Source organism: Sprattus sprattus (genome assembly GCF_963457725.1).
Source record: "Sprattus sprattus genome assembly, chromosome: 2".
Lineage (NCBI taxonomy): Eukaryota > Metazoa > Chordata > Actinopteri > Clupeiformes > Clupeidae > Sprattus > Sprattus sprattus.
In genome coordinates this window covers 43362435-43383809 of record NC_137921.1, presented here as the reverse complement: position 1 = coordinate 43383809, position 21375 = coordinate 43362435, and the positions used below count along the sequence as shown (strand labels likewise).

At 41.8% G+C, this 21375-nt stretch overlaps 2 protein-coding genes across 2 annotated transcripts; one reads left to right on the top strand and one right to left on the bottom strand.

The window, feature by feature from the left end:
- Nucleotides 1-1210: 1210 nt before the first annotated feature.
- Nucleotides 1211-3946, top strand: LOC308382802 (claudin-18-like; the record flags this gene model as incomplete). Its single annotated transcript, XM_080860324.1, has 5 exons — nucleotides 1211-1430; nucleotides 2816-2980; nucleotides 3088-3238; nucleotides 3344-3457; nucleotides 3814-3946. 5 exons carry the CDS (start codon nucleotides 1211-1213, stop codon nucleotides 3944-3946), a joined length of 783 nt encoding a protein of 260 aa, XP_080716450.1.
- A 2133-nt stretch (nucleotides 3947-6079) lies between these two features.
- dzip1l (DAZ interacting zinc finger protein 1-like) lies at nucleotides 6080-21375 on the bottom strand (the record flags this gene model as incomplete). Its single annotated transcript, XM_080833299.1, has 16 exons — nucleotides 6080-6238; nucleotides 6479-6618; nucleotides 7489-7703; nucleotides 7926-8085; nucleotides 8243-8432; nucleotides 9016-9155; nucleotides 9331-9405; nucleotides 9521-9554; nucleotides 9984-10124; nucleotides 10917-10979; nucleotides 11166-11291; nucleotides 19098-19259; nucleotides 19627-19751; nucleotides 20007-20091; nucleotides 20273-20842; nucleotides 21361-21375. The coding sequence occupies 16 exons, from the start codon at nucleotides 21373-21375 to the stop codon at nucleotides 6080-6082; spliced, it is 2400 nt and encodes a 799-aa protein (XP_080689425.1).

Genomic DNA, 21375 nt, shown 5'->3' with positions numbered 1-21375 from the left:
TTTTGCTAGAGCTACTTCTCTGTAAATACCTTGAGTGGAAATCAAAATGTATACATATATATTTTTAAACATACCAATTTTATACAGGAAACCACAAGAGCATTATCCATTATGACACTTTTGGGGGAAATTATTGATTGCTTTTTATCTTCCCCTCCCGTAAAAAGATTATCAAAGATGAGATACTGTTTTTAACCTCCACCAGTCGTATACACCACACTATTACACAATCAGAAATGAAACGGCCTAGAATGAAAGAGGGAAAGGAATATGCTTACAGTGAACCCAAAGCCTCCAGAACATCCGCCCACACTGTGTTTCTTATCAACAATGGATATCAGAGTACCAAAAATAACATTTTTGTTGAGTTAAAAGTTTCTACCCTTAACCTCAAAATATTTTTTGGCTGATAAGTCATAGACTAAATGCTGATGTCGTGTTTTCACATGTGTGGGCAAAACCAATGTCCAAACACATAAAATATCAGCACCATAACCCATATATATATCGTAATCTCGTAATATGAGGTGTTTTTTGAGGCTTGATCATCTTAATTTGTTACTTCTGATGAACTTGACCATAACCTTACCCAAATCAGTGCAGTTCCATATGTTGACAATATTGGTTATGTGTATAAACATGAGAAACAATTGGAAATACATATTGTTAATATATTTTGTCCATACCTATCAATAGATATTACATGTCATAAGAAACGCTCTACCATTCCTAGTTTCATAATTCACCTTGAGTGACATAGTCTGCCCTATTGGGAAAAAGAGCTGTTGAGAAATATCGGTAGAATAAGTGGAACCCTTCTGTTTGATACTCAGACCGGGCAGAGGCCTTATCAAAGTTTCGGTAAACACCTCAGCAGCCCTTATAGGTTTCACATCTCATGCAGCCCTGTCCACTGTAGGAGTCCCACCCTGCCACCTAATGACATGGACATGAGCAAACAGAGAGATGCAGGGGTGTGGACCATATCAGAGGTCAAATGTGTCACACACGTTAATACAAACACACACACACACACACACAAGCAAAATAGCAAGCAGGCAGTCAAGCTGCAGAGATAGCTTTTGCAGTGAAAGAAAAAACAAGCACAGAAAAGTGCTTTTGATATTTCCAGACTCGCTCAGACCACAGTTTCAACCACAAAGAGACACAGAGGCACGCGAGGAACGAAGGACAACAACCAAGACGCACCATGGCGGTCACCATGTGCCAGGTTATGGGCTTTGTGCTCGGAGTGCTAGGGACTGGCGGAATTATCGCCGCCACGGCAATGGACCCTTGGAGCACAGAGGACCTCTTTGACAACCCAGTGACAGCCATCTTCTCCTATTCAGGCCTGTGGAGGAACTGTGTGAGGCAGAGCTCGGGGTTCACAGAGTGTCGGCCATATTTCACCATTCTGGGTCTGCCAGGTAATGTGGAGCCAATACTACCCATTACTGCCCTGCTTGTTCTGCAAGAAATTCCAGGAGTTGGGTAGTTGAAGACAGAGAAAGATAAAGTGAGAAAGAGAGAGAAAGAGAATAAGACAGAGAGAATATGAGAGAAAGGGGAAGAGAAAGAATGGTTTTACAGAACTACTAAGCCATTATCAGGAATAGTTTAAGTGTTTACTTGTAAAGTATCAATTATGCTGTGGAAGAGCTAAGTTGATAAAAATTGATGAGTAAAGCTAGTAAACTGGTGATGTTTGAGCATATCGTAGAACCAGAGATGCTTGAGTTGAAAGTTCAAACTTGTGTAATTGTGAAAATGAGTCCACATAACTTTATATAAAATGGTAAAAAAAATATTGAAACAGGTATTTTTGTCCAAATATCTGGGGCCTGGAGGAGATAACACTGACATGCAGTCAGACCACACCCTGGACTGGCGATTACGTTAGCGGAAACATTTTCCCAAAAATGCAACTGCTGACCGAAACTGTGACAGAGACTAATTTAAATTTTGAGCAAACACAAGGCGTGCTTCCACTTTGTGATGAAGGACAGAAGGCATTTCATTTTAGGACTCTGACACAGTGAAGTTGGCTTGGATCTTGCCAAGACGAACACTTAAAATGGCTGCCACAATGTTTCAGCTCTTAGGATTCATGTTGTCGGGTATAGGTTTATTTCTAATATCGGCGGCCACCACCATGGATCTATGGTCCATGCAAGATCGCAGTTTTGTGGTGGTCACAAGCACATACAGTTATTATGGCTTATGGAGGTCCTGCGTTACGTCGGCATCTGGCTTAGATAGCTGCAGACCGTATTTTACTATTCTTGGACTACCAGGTAAGAGATCTCTATGATCTTGATAATGTACACTCCTTCAGGTTTTCTCAGATAAGGTTTTTTTTTCATCTTCCATAAGTGCTCTTTGTCTAATCTGGTGATTAAAAGCACTCATGGCTCCCTGCCAGTTAACAGTGCTGTATGGTCGGAACAGAAAGAATAAAAAGAAAGAAAGAAAAAAAGAGAAAAAGAAAAAAGAAAATAAATATGGAAGCCGCTTTTCTGTCGTCTTCTATAGGGAAGGCAAACGATTAGGATAAGACAAAAACCACAGGAGATTTTTTTTTTGTATTTGTTTGAAGCTAAATCAAAATTTGTTTTGTTTTTGGCTGAATTGAATTTGGAGAATAATCCCTCATAGTCTCCTACCTGTGTCATATCACTATTCAGATTTTACAGGTTGCTGCCATCCCTGGTCTCAATTTAACGATTGTTACTAGTCTAACTACTAGTCTAGCATGATATTAAATTCTTTTATTTGATTTTTTATGTCCTAATTCTGGTTTGCTGGTTCTCAGGTCTTTTCCAGGCGGTTCGAGCGTTAATGATTGTTGGGATTGTGCTGGGCGCGATCGGCTCCCTCATAGCCATTTTTGCGTTGAAGTGTATCAGGATGGGGAGCATGGAGGACAGTGTGAAAGCCACCATGACGTTAGCCTCTGGAGTCATGTTCATTCTAGGAGGTAAAGGCTTCCACAGTCCTATTTTTACTTGTGTATATTTCACAGCTTGTCTTTTTTCATTGAATTAAAGCATTTCAAAAGCTTCAACATCTGTTTCTCTCCTTTAGGAATCTGTGGCATCGCTGGAGTTTCGATCTTTGCCAATCTGATCGTGGTCAACTTCAATTTCACCACCTACTCCTCGGGGGTTGGGTTCGGGGGAGGAGGGGGCTTTGGCGGGGTTGGAGGAGGGGGCTTCGGAAACACTCTCGCCCCAAGGTGAGAACACAGAAAACAGAGGCACCCTCTTCTGCTAATGGCATATTTCTCCAAATGGTGGCTTATTTTCCACCTGCGCTAATGGACTCCTCCCCCTTGTTCTAGATACACATTTGGGTCGGCCCTCTTCGTGGGCTGGATAGGAGGCGCCGTGTTGGTGGTTGGCGGGATCATGATGTGCCTGGCCTGCAGAGGGATGATGCCACAGCGGGATGAACCGTACGTTCTTTTTTTTTTCTTACCACACTTTCACCGAGTATGCAATTTAAATCTAACCTACATATTAACTTTCACAAAACACAGGACAGGCATACTGGAAGGTCACTGGAGCATTACAGTTACCAGCTTCCAATATCATATATTAAAAGAGCATTAAATCAGTGGCAGTCAGACTGTACATACTATTCTTAAGTACCAAATACACTTCAGCACAGACAAGCACGAATACATAACAAACAGTAAATACGTGATACAGGCTATTTTGTGGCCTGGGTCCAAACAGGGCAGCTTGCTACAAACATAAAAGTGTGATCAACACCTCCTTCATTCTTACAATTACATTCTGACTCCTTCAGATACAAGGGCACTTCCTACAGACCACCAACACAGAGTGCGGTCTACAAGCCCGATGGAAAGCCTAGGACCAACTACGACGAGTCTTTCCGGGCACACAGCATGGATGGGAGACAACTACGTGACTACGTTTGAAACAACACTGGGAAGCATTTGTGCTTCACTGCCAGATGTAAATGCTGAAGAATGTCTGTGCATACATTAATCCACATATTGATCATCAAGGACGTGACAGTCAGTAGCACTCCTGTTGATAGCTACAATAGATAAGAATTTAGATTAGGTTAGTTACAAATGTTTTCGTTCTCATAGTTTTGTTTATTTGTTTACCTTTTTATATTTGTTGTGTATAAATGTTTTCTTGCGATATGTAACAATTTAACAATCTGGTAGTTTAGGTTGTACCAATATTCTGATACTGTATTGCTAACATGAAAATTCATGAATGTTTTTTTTTGTCCTATGTTTTCAAAAGATGTAAACATCACTTTTGTTTTTTGAAGAGGCCTATTTTCAGCATTGAAACGGTTTTGTTGTTTGCCTCTTGAATGAACGTCTTCAGGGTTGCACTAGAATTAATCATTATCTGTGGGCTGGACAAGGTTGTGAAAGTTTGGCAATATAGTTGGCGATAGAGCGCTGTGTTTTTTTTTTTTTACATTTTCGTGGGGTGGTCTGGCACTGCATTGTGCATATAGGTGACTAGTTGGAATGACAGATGTGTTTATCTGTCCTTCACATGGCCATACACAACATTTATTTGAAGATGGTACTAGTTGCTTATAACAACATGCTTCCAAAAGTGTCAAATTGTCTCTTTCAGATTGGTAACATAATTGTAGATTTGTATAACCAGCAATGCAATGTACTCAGTGGAAATGTAATAAAGTAGGATGTGCTAAAACACAAATGCCCTGTTAACAATTAAAAGTATAATAGTGCCTTTGCTGTCCTGTTACTGTGGCCTTTGCAAAATAAGTAACCTACAATGTCAGTGTATGCTGTCCAACACAGGTTTTGCAGTCAGGTACTAATGTTTATAATAAAACTTAATGTATGGATGACGCAATCATATTCTCACTTAGGTTCGTCCTGGTTGGTTAGTATTATAAACACCCCTTTTTACATTTATATTTGTGGATGTAAGTGTATCTGTATTCCATTAGCTAGCTTCTTAAAATGCTTCCCACAAATGACACATTCTGGGCGAGTCCTGTTCTCTCCTTCAATAAAACCCAAAGTTAAGGAAAGTCTCAAGATATAGCCTTAGTTTCTTTTTTAATATAGAGGAGTCCTCAGCACTTACATTTCTCAGACATGTTGTTTCATTCATAAGATAGTTATTCTCTGACTGCAGAAAAATGAGAATGAGGATGAGCCAGGAGGTGCTAGCTGATTAAGAGTGCGGGTCACAGAGGTTGAGAGGTCACAGAGGTGTTGCCTAAAAAGAAGCCTCCTAGTTTTGAGTGAGGATCAAAACTGTTATGTTTGTATATAGTTCTATATGCAAACTTTTGATTATGTGATTATTTTTGATTATTTTGATAATTGTGCGTGTTATTATGATTTTATTTGACAAGTGAAAATCTAATTTGCCAACCTCACAACCTCAAAGCAAACAAAGCCTCACACACCCCCCTGTGGATTTTGGTGCCCCCTTGAGGTTGAGACCCCAGGTTGGGAACCATGGCTCTAAGCACACCACTGGCAACCATTAAACAGACTAAAGGGACCAATATTTACCATATAAGTATGGGTTGGAGATAGAGCAGTGAGGAAAGTGTGGATGTAAGAAAAATGCTGATTTAATTAATATTTTTTATTCATTTGTAAATATATATACTGTATATGTAAATATTGTAATAATGTAAAAACAGCTGAATAAAAACGGAGTGCCATAATTATTGCTTTATAAATATCAAAATAATGTAGCTGAAGTACAAATTGTTCATATAAAATAAGATCACAGACAATCCTAGACAATGCATGCAAACATGAATAGAAATAGTAGCAAAATTCCCTGTGCTGAAAATCCCTTTACGGGGAACCGGAGACTAAATATATCTTTTTAACTTATTGCTCACCCCCTTTAAGCATACAGCCTACTTGTACAGACTACACATAATTTAGCAAAAATGTGAAATAATAAGTACCATCTTGTTTTCTTAACAGCGTGGGTTGGCATGTTCTTACGCCTGTCTGAGTAGGCATGTTGGTGTGCTACATGTTGCTATGAATGTGTGTACCTATGAACCTAAAGGAAAGGCTTCAGAGGCCGGCCCACCCTCCGGGGCGGCTGGCAGAGGAGGAGCTCCAGACGCTGGTGCCTGAGGTTCCCCCGATGTCCGAGCTCCTCCGCACCCCCACCGGGCCAGGAGACACCTCCTCTATGGAGGACAGCTCCAGATCACTCTCTTCATCTGACATCTGAGAAACACACATTCACAAACACATACACACGGACATACAGAGACACAAGCACACACATGCATATTAAACATACATACACATCACAAATACTGCAAATGTATAGATGAATTGTCAAATATACAGAATGAGTGCACGAGTAATGAGTAATAATCTGGTACACAAAATGTTCACAGCATATTACATTCCAAAGCCGATATTGAATTTCTGCTGCCCAGTCTGGGATCCATATGGTTTTACCTGGAGTTTTTTCACCACACTCTTTGACTTGGGCGTGGCATTGGTGGCTGGTGGCATGACTCTAATCCCACCCACAGGTTTGCTCAGCGGAGAGATAAGCTGTCTCTCCAGGCTCCTTGTCAGCGTTTGGACAATCGACCCTACAAAGAAACAAATCACAAGAACTTTTCTGTGAGTACACATACAAGTGTGTACATAGTGTTGTCAAAATTAACAAATTCATTTAAAATATTTAACGCATCACAAAATAATTAACGCAGCTGCCCGGGTTTTGTTATTATGTCTGTGAGTGCATGGTTCAAATATCTGGGGCATCCAACGTACGCCTGACATGGAGTTTAGTTGAATTCACAAGCTTGCAAGTTTATTGAGCACTTAACCTTACATCTAGTAACTGGCTGACCTCGTCGCTAGCTCCCTCCAAAGTACCTCCAAACTCCAAACTCAAAACATTGCTCACTCCCTCCAAATTTCCCCATATCTTCATCAATCCCCATTTAAAAATACACGTCCCTTCACACTTTACGTGCAACACATACAACAAATACGGATACAGAATCTATGTTCAAAGTTCAAGAACAATCATGGTATCTGAATTGAAGTACACTTAATTTGTGCTGATTCCACATTCATTCTGTAAATTAACATTTAAATATAAATTTTTACAAACTTCAGCCTTAGATAAATGAAGATAAAAAGCGATTCAATGTGATTAAGCACAGCAAATTGTGTCATTAATTATTTATCTTTTTATTTATTGACAGCACTAGCAGGAAATGACTGTGTAGAATAGATTTTTTTTTTGTTGGTACCATCCTACGAACACTTTCATGTTTCTTTAGTAAATATCCTTTGTATGCAAATTGGTTGAACAACATTGGCCAATAACAGTATGCTTTTATTGTAACCTGCTTGTCGGCATCTGCCTCAGGCCCATTGCCACCAAGCTTAAATGGCAGTTGACTACTTTTCTACCAGAAAGCCTAATTTCTATGTTGTCAGTAGCCCACCTTGGGTGCTCAGGCCCCGCTGCGTGCTGGTCCCAGCTACTTCTTCTGAGAGGTCTGAGTCTGACCAGTCATCTGTGGGAGCACTGGGAGGGCCCTGCGGGACGCTCTGCTGCGGGCCGGACTGCACCAGCCGAACTGAGGCAGTGGGCTTACTGGCGCTGGTGATGTAGGCACTGTCCCCTATTGAGTCCTCCTCTGAACTGAAGGGTGGGGTGCTAAGGGAGACAGACACAAAAAGGGGAAGAGATATAAGAACAGCTTTTTCAGCAGGACATTCCGCATATGTATCGACATTCATCAGTTAGCAAGCTTTTATCAGTGCAAACTGTGTTGTTTTTTGGTCATTGTTAGCCAAGTGTGTTGGCAGTTGTCTGGTTTGTTTGCTAGTTTTAAACAAAAACTCTTGTCATCAGTCAATATGAGGTAGTAGTATTTACCTGCCCTTCTTAACTTGAGAGTGTGGGGTCTGAAGTACTGTGGAGCGTGGGGTAGGTTGAGGAGCAGGACTCTTCCGTCGTTTTGGAACAGATTTCACAATGGTTTGTTTCGGCTTCACATTCTTCTCCTTTGAACTGCCATAAGAATTTAACTTTGCTTCTGAAAACAACAATTACATGTGTGGGTGTGACTCAGAGTATTAGAGTGTGTTTGTGAATACATATATCAAACATACACATGTGCTTTGTGGAGGCTGTGGCATACACAGATTGACATATCAGCATTAAACTTGAGCTGAGGAAGAGTCTGGTCTTACTCAGTTTCTGAGAGGTGCCTTTGGAAGTGCTCTGGCTGTTCTGTTCACGGCTCACACGGCGGTTCACCTCTGCCTGGACCTTCTCTCTGACGCCCTGCAGGGTAGGGTCCTTCCTGGCCTTCTGCTGTCTCTGCCCAGCCAACAGCGAGGTCAGATTCTTAAGTGTCTGCTTGGAGATGCCCTTGGTTCCCTGCAATTTCAGCCAACATCAATGATGGATAAGTGATGTGGTCAAGCAGTTAGAGTGGCTAGTCTAAGCATCATTGAGCCTGGCCATACAGTGTGGCACAGATACTCCCATGCATACTGCTCACATAGCCAGTAACCGTGTGGGAATCCACTCTCACTCTCAACTGATGTTAACAATATCAGTGTCTGTAGTGTGTGCTCTTCCAAAATACATGCATGAACATTAGTGCACCAGGAAGCAATATTTTGTTGATCAACCTAGTAACTATTTAAAAAGTTATCCAACAACAGATACGTATCATTTAATTTCAGTGTATCATTATGCAAAGGCAACTGTCACTGGTTGTTTGCTTAACTGAGCAACAGGCCAAAAAGGCCACTTAAATGCAATAGGAGTTTCTTAGCAAAGTTATGACCTTATTTCAGCAGTCGGACTTGCGTGTTTGTGTGTCTGTGTGTGTGTGTGTGTGTGTGTGTGTGTGTTTACGTGAATGTTTCAGCATAATTTACACTTTTAATGTCTATGCATTTCTGAAACAATACACAGGAATGTGGGTGTGTGTGTGCTCAGGTGTAAAGTACACCTTTCTCAACCCCATGCTTTCCAGTTTGGCCTCCAGGCTGTCCTGCAGGATGGGCCTGAACTCTCTTAGCATGTCAGGGTTCTTCTTCAGGGACTCTCGATGCAGGCGCCTGGCCTCCATCAGCTCCATCTCTTCCAGCTCTGGGGAAGGAACATACAGTATATGGGGGATAGGGTATATGGTCACAGGTGGCAAGGAATTAAAATTATTTTGAAGGGGTGATCCTATGATAAGGGTTGACAAAGAAGACTCTAAGGGTAGGGTAATTTAGGCATCAAACATCAAAACCTCATCCAGTATGACTGAGAAACATACCCTCATCTTCCTCTTCCTCATCTTCATCTTCTTCCGATGATTCTAGAGCATCCTGTCTAACAGGTGGTGCTGGACCTATTTGGGGAAAGGATCATGTTCAGGCACTGACTAGATGTATAGCCAGTGAATAGCTGTATGAAAACAGGAAGTCTATTCAAGAGTGTTAGAAAACAGTAGTTGATTCGATTACCTGTTGGTTTTGGTTTTGAAGATAGCTTCTTAATCTGCAACAGATGTGAAACTGAATCAGATTGCATTGAATGAATGGATTGTCACACATCAAGCTGGTTAAATGTTAAGGAATAGATTTCAGAACATTTACTGTACTATAAACGTGCGCTGTAAAAAGCTTATCTTCATGTACCAGGACAACATTTAGAGATCAACTAAGTATATGAAATATAAACTACACGTATGATGCTGTGAGTATTTGACTAATGTGACTAAATGACTAATGAGAGATCTCTATGCCAGCTATGTAACAGCAGCTTTTTCACATAGCTTAAGTTTTGCCAACATCCGACACTGACCTTGAAAATATCATTACGATTTATGAAGACACATAAACATATTATGATACTACAGTTAATTACTGATTAAGGACCCTATGCTATTTTTTTTTAAGTTATATTTTCATTTCCCTCAGGTTTCACCTTGTCTTCCTGGGCGTGGATGAGGCGGTCCTTGTTGCGGAGCTGGGAGGAGAGGGAGTTGACCTGCTGCTGAAGCTCCTGCAGGCCTGAGCTCTGGTCCTCTGATGCAGACCGTAGAAGCCTCTCATTCTGTCTTTGCAGCTATGGGATGAACACACACTTCCTGCCGTTAGCATAGGATAACATTATGGGTTTCATGAGTGTGGCATGCGTGTTTGGTTCATTCAAACAAAATACAAAAAAATAAAAGGGAATTATAATGAGTTGTGAATACCTTCTATAAGAAATAACAGGCAATGTGCAGATCTAACAACACCAGGGAATAGGCCTAATCATTGTTTTACAAACTGTTAACTGATGGAGCTAACGTTAATTGGCTAACCAGCTAACTTAAACACAGGCAGAGATACATTTTTTATGCCATTATGCTTAACATCTAAAATAAGGTTACATTTATAACGTCAGCTTGATTCTTAAGATATCCAATCTGACTCAAATGTGCCTGCGTGAATTTGCCCACTGTTACTCCCTAGTACACCAACTGACTTTGCAGCAAAGGTTTTAGTTATGGTTCCTAACCAGGAGCTTCCAGAAATTAATATTAATAAAAATGTATAAATATAAAAAGGAAAGAGTCACATTTCTTTTGTAGAGTGAAGTGTTAGCAACCACGTACTTGCATAGGCAACTGTATGCAACGGCCGTGCTGCTTCAGGGCAATAACATTGGTATTTTCTGGCTTAATGCATCCCTAGTTTAACATCTAGGCCTACAGTATATAGACTCAGGGATAATGGGAAAGAATCCCAGGTGACCAATACTGTGGAATGTGTTTTCTAATTCTTTGTTTGTTAGAGTGTGCTTCTGACACTGAATCATGTTCATTCTGGAATTGAATAACTCAGAAAGACAAAAGTGTGAAGATGGCCTCACCTCCACCTTCTCTAGCTGATGCCGGTTCTGAAGCTCCTTTATTCTCTTCTTCCATTCACTCTTCTGAATAAAAAAAAAAAGGGAGAAAGACTTGACTTGAAATGTACCAACATAATCAATCAAGCACACATATGCACATTTAGGCTATCAGACCTGACTGGCGCACACAGGTGCTCTGGTCTCGGGCTATGACATCAGAAGCACTCTTTCCTCAGTGAGATGCACAGCATTGTCCTCGCCATCTCTCACCTGGTGCACCATCTTCTCCTTCAGCTCCTTCTCTCGAGCCTCCTTCCTTTCCAGCACATCATCTTCCTCTCTTGACACACGTATATCTGGCATGGGCACCTCCCTTCTCTGCAGTGCATCCAGCTTCTGCAAAGATGATTATCAGCTTCAAACACAGGCTTTATAGTCTTCAGATATAGTTCAGAAGACATGTTGTGTACACAAGGATAGAGATAGATTCTTATAATGGTTTCTGATGGGAATGTGCTTTGTAGGATGGAGGTGGATGGATGCGCTAGCAATTGCAAATCCATATTTTTAAAAGTATGCCTCCCTCTAGTGGTTAAACTATTAAGCAATTTGGCATTTACCTGCCTTTCTTACTTCTACAGCCCACACCTAGACAGACAGACAGACACGCACATCACCACATCATTACAAGCCCAACTGTGGGATATTTCACAAAGAAGTAGAGTGAAGAGGGTAAATTACCCTACTACATGCTGTCAACGGAGCACACATGCTTTACTAAAGACTACAGCATATAACAGGCTTCCCACTCTTTTCTGGAGATAATTTTCCAGGACATTTTCAGTGATGATCTAGCTGGTATGACAAACAGGTATCGCGCCATACACTAATATGTTCCACTCTGTGGAAGTCTGGTTCAAGAGACATGCAGTCTGTGGCTATAACTTATCAATGACAATGACATCATCTCTTACATGTTAAGAAATTAAGCCAAATTATGATTACAAATCTATAATAGAATAGCGCAAGCAATAACGTAAGCAACCTTATTTAATGGTTTTCCAGGACAAATGGGAACCCTATATAGTACATTGGTACATTTCTCTATCAAACTTTTTTTAGGACATGCACCTGATAGCATGATTGAGATTGACACTGTTCAGAAGATACAATAGCTAGGGCTTTGCCTTATTGTTCACAAAACCCAGTGTAAGATTCATGATCAAGCAGCTGCTGTGACCACCAGCGGAATACCCAAAATGGTTATCTTATCATGGTCACAAAGGAAAAGTCCCCACACTGGTATTGCTCAGACACCTGGGGTCAGGAAGCAAACTGAGGTGTGAGTGACTGCAATTAATCATAGTATGGGAATGGGGGAGGCCATTGAGAACCATCTCAGACTCAGACAGAGAAACCAGATTATCAGATACAACAACAAAAGGTTGCCAGACCTGTTTGCATTACAAGCCTAGGTAATTTACATTAGAAGCCTAGGACTAGGAGTGGTCTTAAAAACAGTATATATGGCTTGAATTGTGGATGCTTGTGATTCAGTCCTACACCGCTGAATCCGGAGTAAGGCTGCTTCGTCACTGCACATTATTGGAATAAAGATTGCTGCATCAGAAACAAAGAAACCTCTATCATTTCTTACAATTGGCGAGCCAGCCCATCTTGCAATTTCAAAAAAAAAAGAAGAAGAGGGGAATTGGTAAGTATTCTACTAAAAAAACTTTTTTTTCAGGAAATTTGCACGTTTAAAACTACCTAGAAAGGAGGTTTAAGAATAGAAATAATCTGTTTCATGTCTTTATTCCATTAATAAGCAGGAGGTGTCTGGCTGTGGGTTAGCTCTGTGCAATTTTTCTAAAGATTCTAAAGTAACTGAATCAGCCCGAAGTAGTGTGGTAATAGAATTGTATCAGAAAACCTAAAGTAATTGAAACAAAGGCCAGACTGTGAAAACGTTTTTGAAGTAACTGAAACAAGTAGCTGAAAAGTAGTGTGGTTTAGGCACTAAGTCCTGTTGCCTAAGGCAATTTCAAGAACACATACTGTTGTGCCCGACGGACAGAGGCATAATTATTAACCGGTGTATTGGTGAGTGTGAGAAACTAGTGTAGTAGTCAGCCCGGCGAATTGTGGCATAAATTGTCTGGATAATAGCCAGTAGTTGAACATGAAGCATCATAGACATACATTCAGATTTTACGGCACAAATCCATAAGCTTGTGATAGGATCCGACTTAACGGGAAAGATAAATCATTTGAATTTCAATTGTGCGGTTGACTGTTGAAAGGCGCTATTTCATTGTTTAGGACGGATACGTCATAGCCTAGCCAATAGGTGACATACGAGGCATCATACCAAGATTGACTGACAAAGAGATTGTTGTTGGTAGGTTTTTGTTTTTGTTTTGTTTTAACTTTAGAATGGAAGATATTATTGCTCAATACATCACAAAACACGGTTCGCATGGAATATTTGACGGAATAGAGAACGCAGAGGATAAGCCCTACGAGTGGGCAGGGTCCCGGTTCGAAAATTATTCCAAGATACCAAAACACAAAAAAGGGAAAGTTGCAAATGCCCTTCAAGGACTCCTTGCCACATACAAAGTGACCAAGAAAAGATTAGACGAGGTAGAAGCAGAAAGAGACCTACTGAAAGAAGAGAATAATTCACTCTTATCACGTCTTAATGACAGGCTGACACACATAGATAATCTTCAGATTACTGAAACACTTGGAAAATGGAAAATGTGCAGTTTAAGAAAGAAATGGAAACTCTCATGGCTAAAAACAACTTCTTGAAATCAACAGTGGAAGTGTTGTCAGGTGAGCTAGATTTGGTGGTACATAGGGTTAGCCAGTTCTCCATTAGCACATCTGATATTGTGAACAGCAATGCCAGCAATGAGGAGTGTTGGAAGAAACAGTCAGATTCGCAGGATAGTCAGTGCCAATATTCAGGTGTCACGGTAAGGTACCCAATGGCACCAATTAACTCCACCATTGTGGGGAATGGAGCAAGTGGAGAGGAGGTTATGTCACACACCATCAAATGCCTTACACCCTCAGAGTTGGAAGTAGTGGTAAAGAATGTTGGAAAATTTGAACATGGCAGACAGGATCCCGTAGAATTCCTCACCCATCTGGAGACCTGCGTTGACATTTACAGATTGACAGATTTTGATGCTTGTGTTGTGTTAAGCCTGTGCCTTCCATCTACATTATCTAGAGCCTTAACAGATAAAGTAAAGAATAGGATGGGAAATAATCAGGACCGGAAAAAAGCACTACTGGAGGTCTTGGGGATTGCATCTGTCGATCCAGAAAAGTTAACAGAGGTGTCAATGAGGAAAGGGGAACATCCAGCATCGTTTGCAGATAGGTTACTGGAAGCTTTCAGAACATACAGTGGTAACTCTGACATCATTACTGAGAATATTGCCTATAAATTTGCTTTGATTAACAAAAGTGATCCCAAGACTCGCTCTGCCATAGAAATGTTTGTGACTCATCTCTCAGACTATGGTGAAATTATTGCTAAAATGACACAATTTTACAATAATCAGGCCACTTCTAAGAAATCACACCCCACTGCAGCTATAGGATGTAAGCTTTCCCAGCAGAACAGGAGACAAAGAGGGCCAGAAACCAGTTCTTCCAGTTGGCAACACAGAGGTAATGGCTTCAGGAGAAGCAATCCAGTGGGTGCTATATGCTATTCATGTGGAGAAGATGGGCACATTGCAAGACACTGCCCTGGTAGTGGGGGAAGGTATGAACATTTTGTTTGCTATACATGTGGAAAACAGGGTCACATTGCAAGACATTGCCAAGACAGAGTGGGAAGACATCAAGGCATTATCTGTCATTCATGTGGAACAGAGGGACACATAGCAAGGAACTGCAGAGATCACAACAGATCAGAAAAGCAGAACGTTGTTTGTTTTTCTTGTGGAAAGAGGGGACACATAGCCAGAAGGTGTAACTCTTCACAGACAAGAAGGGAAAACTATCAAGAACTGATTCAGAAAGTATATAGTCTACAGACTCAATTGACATTGCATCAAGACAAAAGACCCCAAGAGGAACCTATTAACACCAGGCCAGTAGAGATGCGCGGATGGGCTATTATTTCATCCGCAACCGCATCACAAAACGCATGATCCGTCCGCTATCCATCTGCACCAATTTTTTTGACCAATTTTCAAAACCGCACCCGCCCGCCATCCGCCTGTTGTTTTTAGGTATAGGCGCTGTGACGCGAGGATAGAAAGTTCTTGCCTGTTCTTGAAAGGAGACTGATCCAATGCCGCAAAGATATTTAAAGGATAAAGCCCCTAGTATGAAAGCCTATTGGCTATGTTGTAGCCTATCCCCAGAATATTATCAGTGAAGTGACGTCTGTCTCCGATCGATGCACAGGGAGAAACTTTTAAATAGCCAAGCACATCGGCAAACCTGACCTTACCATAGGCTAGTAGGCCTACACTTTTTTATCATTGTAATAAAACGCAATTTTGTACACCATTTTAATATGGTAATATAGCCTACTGTTTTTAGTTTAGAAGGAAACGCCGAGTCTATTAATTCCGAAATTTCACCGCATTGTAGGCTTTATACTGTAACAACCCCAACACTTGCCTGCTTGCCTTGCAAATCAAAGTTTTCCGACTATTTTTCTTACCTTCTTTCTTAGCTGGTGATGTTACTGAGCTAGAAGTTTATCTTGTTCATCTCGCGCTGCCAATGCCCAATGTCACTTCTGAGTCAAATCACTCCATCATCTCTTTGAAATTCCTTATTCCACGAGTGGTAGGCTACAATGACTGGCTGTTTTAAAATATAACTAATAGCCTAACGAAACAAAATAACCCAGGCAGTTTCATCTACGACACGTTAAGGCTTAATCCAAAAATGACAGCTGACTCATAGCTTGCAGGTTTGCGGCGTTGCAAAGAGACGCGACATGATAGGGATCGTCACTTAATTTAAACTTTTTTGCTTCCTTTGTTTGCTTTGTATGCATACACGGAACAAGGTCAATTTACTGCCTGATGAAAATTTGATTATTTCAAAATGTGCTTGGATGTAGGTAACGACATTTAACAATGTGTATATATTTTGAATTTCGTTGGGTAAACCGCCACCCGCCCGAATTTAATTAAAATATTATTTTTTGTCACGTCATCCGCCCGATCCGTGGTTTAACCGCGGAGTCCGCGGGTGCAACCGCCAACCGCGCATCTCTACTGGCCAGTAGGGCTGTAACAATATTGGATCGAACCGAGAAATTGCGACACTCTGGGCCACGAACCTGCAGAACCGCGACATGCCCTCAGCTGTCACGTGATACAAAAAGTTTGGTTCGCTAGTAAGCCTACACGTGTGCTGTGTAGATTAATTACTAGGAACATTACTAGGAGAGGGGCAAAAAAATGCCCCCATAATTTTCTGTAATAATGAACGTGTCAAAAACATCGTAGCCTATGACCCGGTCAGTTGCCATTTAATGTTTTGATTTTCGCCTTGACTTGACTGATTGTTGCGTGAAGAAACGAACGTTCTAACAAAAAATATTTGGAGCGCTTTCTAATCAGACCTGTGACTTCGAGAGTGAGGAGAAATACGGATCAGCGCAGTCTCTGTCACCATCTCAGGTTCTAAAACATAAAATTCACACACCCAGCGACTGTCAAAAAAGAAAGCTAGATTGGCTTTGGGTGGAGGAGGACGTCGACGAAGAGAAAAAGACCCGGTTTTGTTTTCAAGGCATGTCGGAATTGTGGACAACGAGTTGCCCAAATCGTTGTCAAACCAGCACAGGCAAATTCTTCTGCTGACTCCATCAAGGGGAGCGAAAACATTTACGGTGCAGATCCATACAAGCGATCTGGGCGACGCGATCTGGGCGACCCCATGCATTTCAACGGGAGCCAGCTCCATTGTGACGTAGACCAGCGATCTGAGCGACGCGCCTGATGAAAATTCGAACATGCTCAAACTTATGCAAATGAGGAGCGATTTGATGACAATTGTTCTGTAAGCCTAAATAAGTGTGTCTAAATGATTCACAAGACGGTCCAGGGGGTAAACTTTCATTTGAGACCAAGATTATGCTTCTACCAGTTTGGGTTCATGTGTAGTAAACCTTTTGATTACAGTATACATTTTATACTACCTCACTCCTTTTTGACCATGGTTGTGTTTGCACCCCTGATACTTATTCTAGGGTAAAATATATTTTAAAAATCGCGAGGTAAAAAATAAAAAATAATAATAATAATATCGTGGGGTGTATCAAACCGTGGGTCAAGAATCGTGATACGAATCGAATCGTGAGGTAGGTGTATCGTTACAGCCCTACTGGCCAGACAAATCACTGCTTGAAGAGAATGGCTGTAACTCAGACACAAGCAGCCAAAACATTGGGATTCCAAATGATGCTGATAGTAGCACACTTTGAAAATGTGTGCTGTATCAAAAAGGGGGGAGTTTATATTTGTAATCCTGTTTTAATGTTGTGTTTTGATTAAGTTTGTGTTGTAATGCGGTGTTTTGATTATGTTTGTGTTGTTGATACCTGTTGGATGTGTGGACATTCTTGTGGGGAAAGGGGGGGGCAACGTTATTTATTTTCTTTTATATAAAATTTCAGACACCAGATGACCAATCAAATGCAAAGGGATACCACTTGTGGAAATGGAACCTGTGGGGCCGGAGTCCACTTGGGTGACCAGAGCGCCAAGGGTCAAGAGGCTTGAGGTGTGGAAAAGGGCCACCACAAAGCAGAACTGGGACCAACAAGAAAAATCCAGACGGCCACCACACAACAGATTTCTACAGACCAGGAATCCAAAGGACCTGAGACCATACATGGATCTGAGATCCACAAGCCCAGAGATTCACCTTAAGATTGACTGATGGAATGAAATGGACCACAACTGATGAAGACAATAAAGAAAACAACACTTTTCAGAGCTTCATCTGCTGAAAGGTGAAAGGCACACTCAATAGAGTGCATGGACAAGAAAGACAATGCGAGAATCAGAGTGTCTTCTCTGAAATTTGATAAAGTGATTTCCCCAGGACAAATATGCATATCCACCACTGGTGTGCATATCCTTACCCGAACGAACCCACAAAACACAGACACACAAAAAGAAGATGTATGCTTTGATGTTTGATAACAATTGGGACCATTTACATTTATATTTACTTGTGTTTAGGATGTCAGATGCCTTTGTGTTTTGCTCAATTATCTTAGACTGTCTCCTTGGCTGTGGTGGTTCTCAAATGCTTCTCCAAACCCGATAAAAGATATTTATCTTATAGTATCAAATTACAGAATGACCCCCTGATAAGTTACCTATAGGGGCTGGGAGATGACCAGTGTATGCGAGGGTGATGAGTCCAATGACGGGTAAGACTCCCTAATGGCCACAGAGGGGGCAACCTAAAGCAGGACATCACCCGCCACTGGACAACTCTGTGAAAGATGTGACTCTGAGAAAGAAAGTTGATTTGATGCTATGTATGGCTTCATAGCATCAAGGGGTGGACTGTAAGATTCATGATCAAGCAGCTGCTGTGACCACCAGCGGAATACCCAAAATGGTTATCTTATCATGGTCACAAAGGAAAAGTCCCCACACTGGTATTGCTCAGACACCTGGGGTCAGGAAGCAAACTGATGTGTGAGTGACTGCAATTAATCATAGTATGGGAATGAGGGAGGCCATTGAGAACCATCTCAGACTCAGACAGAGAAACCAGATTATCAGATACAACAACAAAAGGTTGCCAGACCTGTTTGCATTACAAGCCTAGGTCATTTACATTAGAAGCCTAGGACTAGGAGTGGTCTTAAAAACAGTATATATGGCTTGAATTGTGGATGCTTGTGATTCAGTCCTACACCACTGAATCCGGAGTAAGGCTGCTTCGTCACTGCACATTATTGGAATAAAGATTGCTGCATCAGAAACAAAGAAACCTCTATCATTTCTTACACCAGGTATACTTAATACTAATTCCTTAGCATGCGAAACCTGTCAGAGGAGACGAGTACTTCAGCTGCCATCAAGACAAAAAAACTGCCCTACTCACAAAGGAAGCACAAAACTCTCTGTAAGGTATAAAATAAACCAAGCCCAAAATGGACAAATGCATTTGGATTCTGGCACTCACAGCCTCAATGCTTGAGTTCTTGTTGGCAATGTCTCTCAGCTCCTGCATGAAAAGCTGCTTGAGGTCGCCCATCTCCTGATAGACCTTCCTCCTCTCCTCATCCTTCCATCGGTCCAGCTCCTGGCGCTCTGTGGCCTCTTTCCTCCTCTGCTCCTCCAGCTCCTGTGGGGTATAATCGTTACAGTGGAAGGAAGTAAAAGTAAAAAGCATGATGAATAATGCTATTACTAAATCTAAAATCCAGCAACACATCCACAAACATTGGTTGGAACTGCATGACATAAAATTTAATTTGAAGCTTTACTTGTAAGGTAGATTACGTATGACTCCAGAGGTCAACTTAAGCAGAAGTTGCACAGGTTACTGGGTATCCTGAGATTAAGAAAATTCGATGGTACTCCTATTACTATAGACCGAGACCAACACCATGTGACTTGTGGTTATACAGTAGGTGGCCACTCGCTTCATCAGTCCGGGAGCAAGAACCGACACACCCACTTTTTCAGACGGGAAAGAGTTCAGGTCCTACCTGGTTCTTCCTCAGGGCCTCTGCCTCCCTATCTGCATCGAGGGCAGCCTGGCTGAGTCTCAGCCTCTCCCTCAGCTCCTCCATGCCATCCTCCACCTGCTCCATCTGCCTCTTCTTCTGCTTCTCTGAGAATGCACATAACACACAGTACACAGTCACACTTACAACATATAATGTGCCCTGTGGCAGAAAAATCAAGAGCTAACAAGATCAATTTAATCATACTAGGTAACAGAAACTCAATTTTCACTCTCGTATGGAACTAACAGAGCCTTGTTCTTATGATTCCTTCACGTAACACAAATTAATTAATAAAAAATGTTGAACTACACGAAAACCGTGGTGTCATACACTATTTGAATCAAACTGCCCGGTCCCACCTGTTTCTGTGGCCTCCGGATGCCTCCGCTGTTGATGAGCTTGAAGGTAGGAGTAGTTTACGAAGGACTTCTCACATAGCTGGCACTACAAGGGGAGAAATCCAAGTTTGTGACTTATCTAATCAAAGGGTAAAACTTTCAATACTGTGATTAGCATGCAAAAACTAATAGTTCAACAGTGGCACAGTGGAAAACATAAGTCTAGAAAAGGCTGGGTCTATTTACTATATAACAGGATCATCTATGAACCCCGTGGAGTGTCTGACCTTGTGGTAGTTGTTGGCGGCGGCCTGCAGGAGGAGCTGTTGGGTGGAGATTATCTTCTTCCTGCGCTTGCTCTCAAGCCTCTCAGCCTGCAGCTCCGTGTCCAGCTTGGCCTTCTCCTCAGCCTCCCGCTCCACAGCGGAGAGTGCCCCCAAAAGTTTCTCCTCCAGGCTGCTAAGCTGGGCGCTCAGATAGTCCTGGCAGTGCAACAGGTACTCTGTGCTGAGCTGCGACATGCGCAGGACCTTCACCAGGGCGGGATCGATAGAGCCCCGACAGTGGGGGCACCTCTCGCCACTCACATCGCAAAAGGTCACGGCAGTGATGTGCTCCTGGAGGAGCCTGATGTCCATCTCCCTGGCAACACGGTCCACATCCAGAGCCCCGATCCGGCGCCAGTCAACGGGTTCAATGCGCGCCCGGAAGTGAAAGGGGTGAACATGGCCCGGGCCCCAGGTGGGAGAAGGAAGCAGTCCTGACAGGGGGGCCTCACTGCTGGAGAACTGCCCAGGCATGGTAATATGTTTCAGGGGGAATGGGGAGACTGGGTACCCTCTGCCTGTGTAGAGGAGCTAGATAGAGTAACGGATAAACTTTATTGTCAAGCAAGAAGAGGGGTTGCCGAGGACATTAGTGTTACACAGATGCCACAGACATAATACTGACCTACTGACAAGTCTAACAACAGAATTATACTTCAGGTAAGATCATTTGTTCATGACATTTGCCATTCTACTTCACATGACCAGTTACAAAAAGTTATGGCAATTAAGTCAACATCTATTATATTCTAGTAATGATGAAACAGGCAGACAAAATGTATTAAGACATGGAGGATTCCAGCTAGGTGTCCATTCTGTAAAATGAGCTATTTTACAGCAGCTGGCAAGACTAACAATAAAAAAAACTGTGTACAGAAGACCAGCTAGCAGTTTGAACAGCTAGGAATGAAACAGATCAACATCTAAATTCCCTCTGGATAACCAGGCAAACAATACAAATCAATGTGGTTATGCGATTGTATTGAAAGACACTAGTTAAAAGCTATTTGTGACCATTTGTCAAATAAGATCCTTGAGGTAAACGGTACCTGGTAATGGTTCAT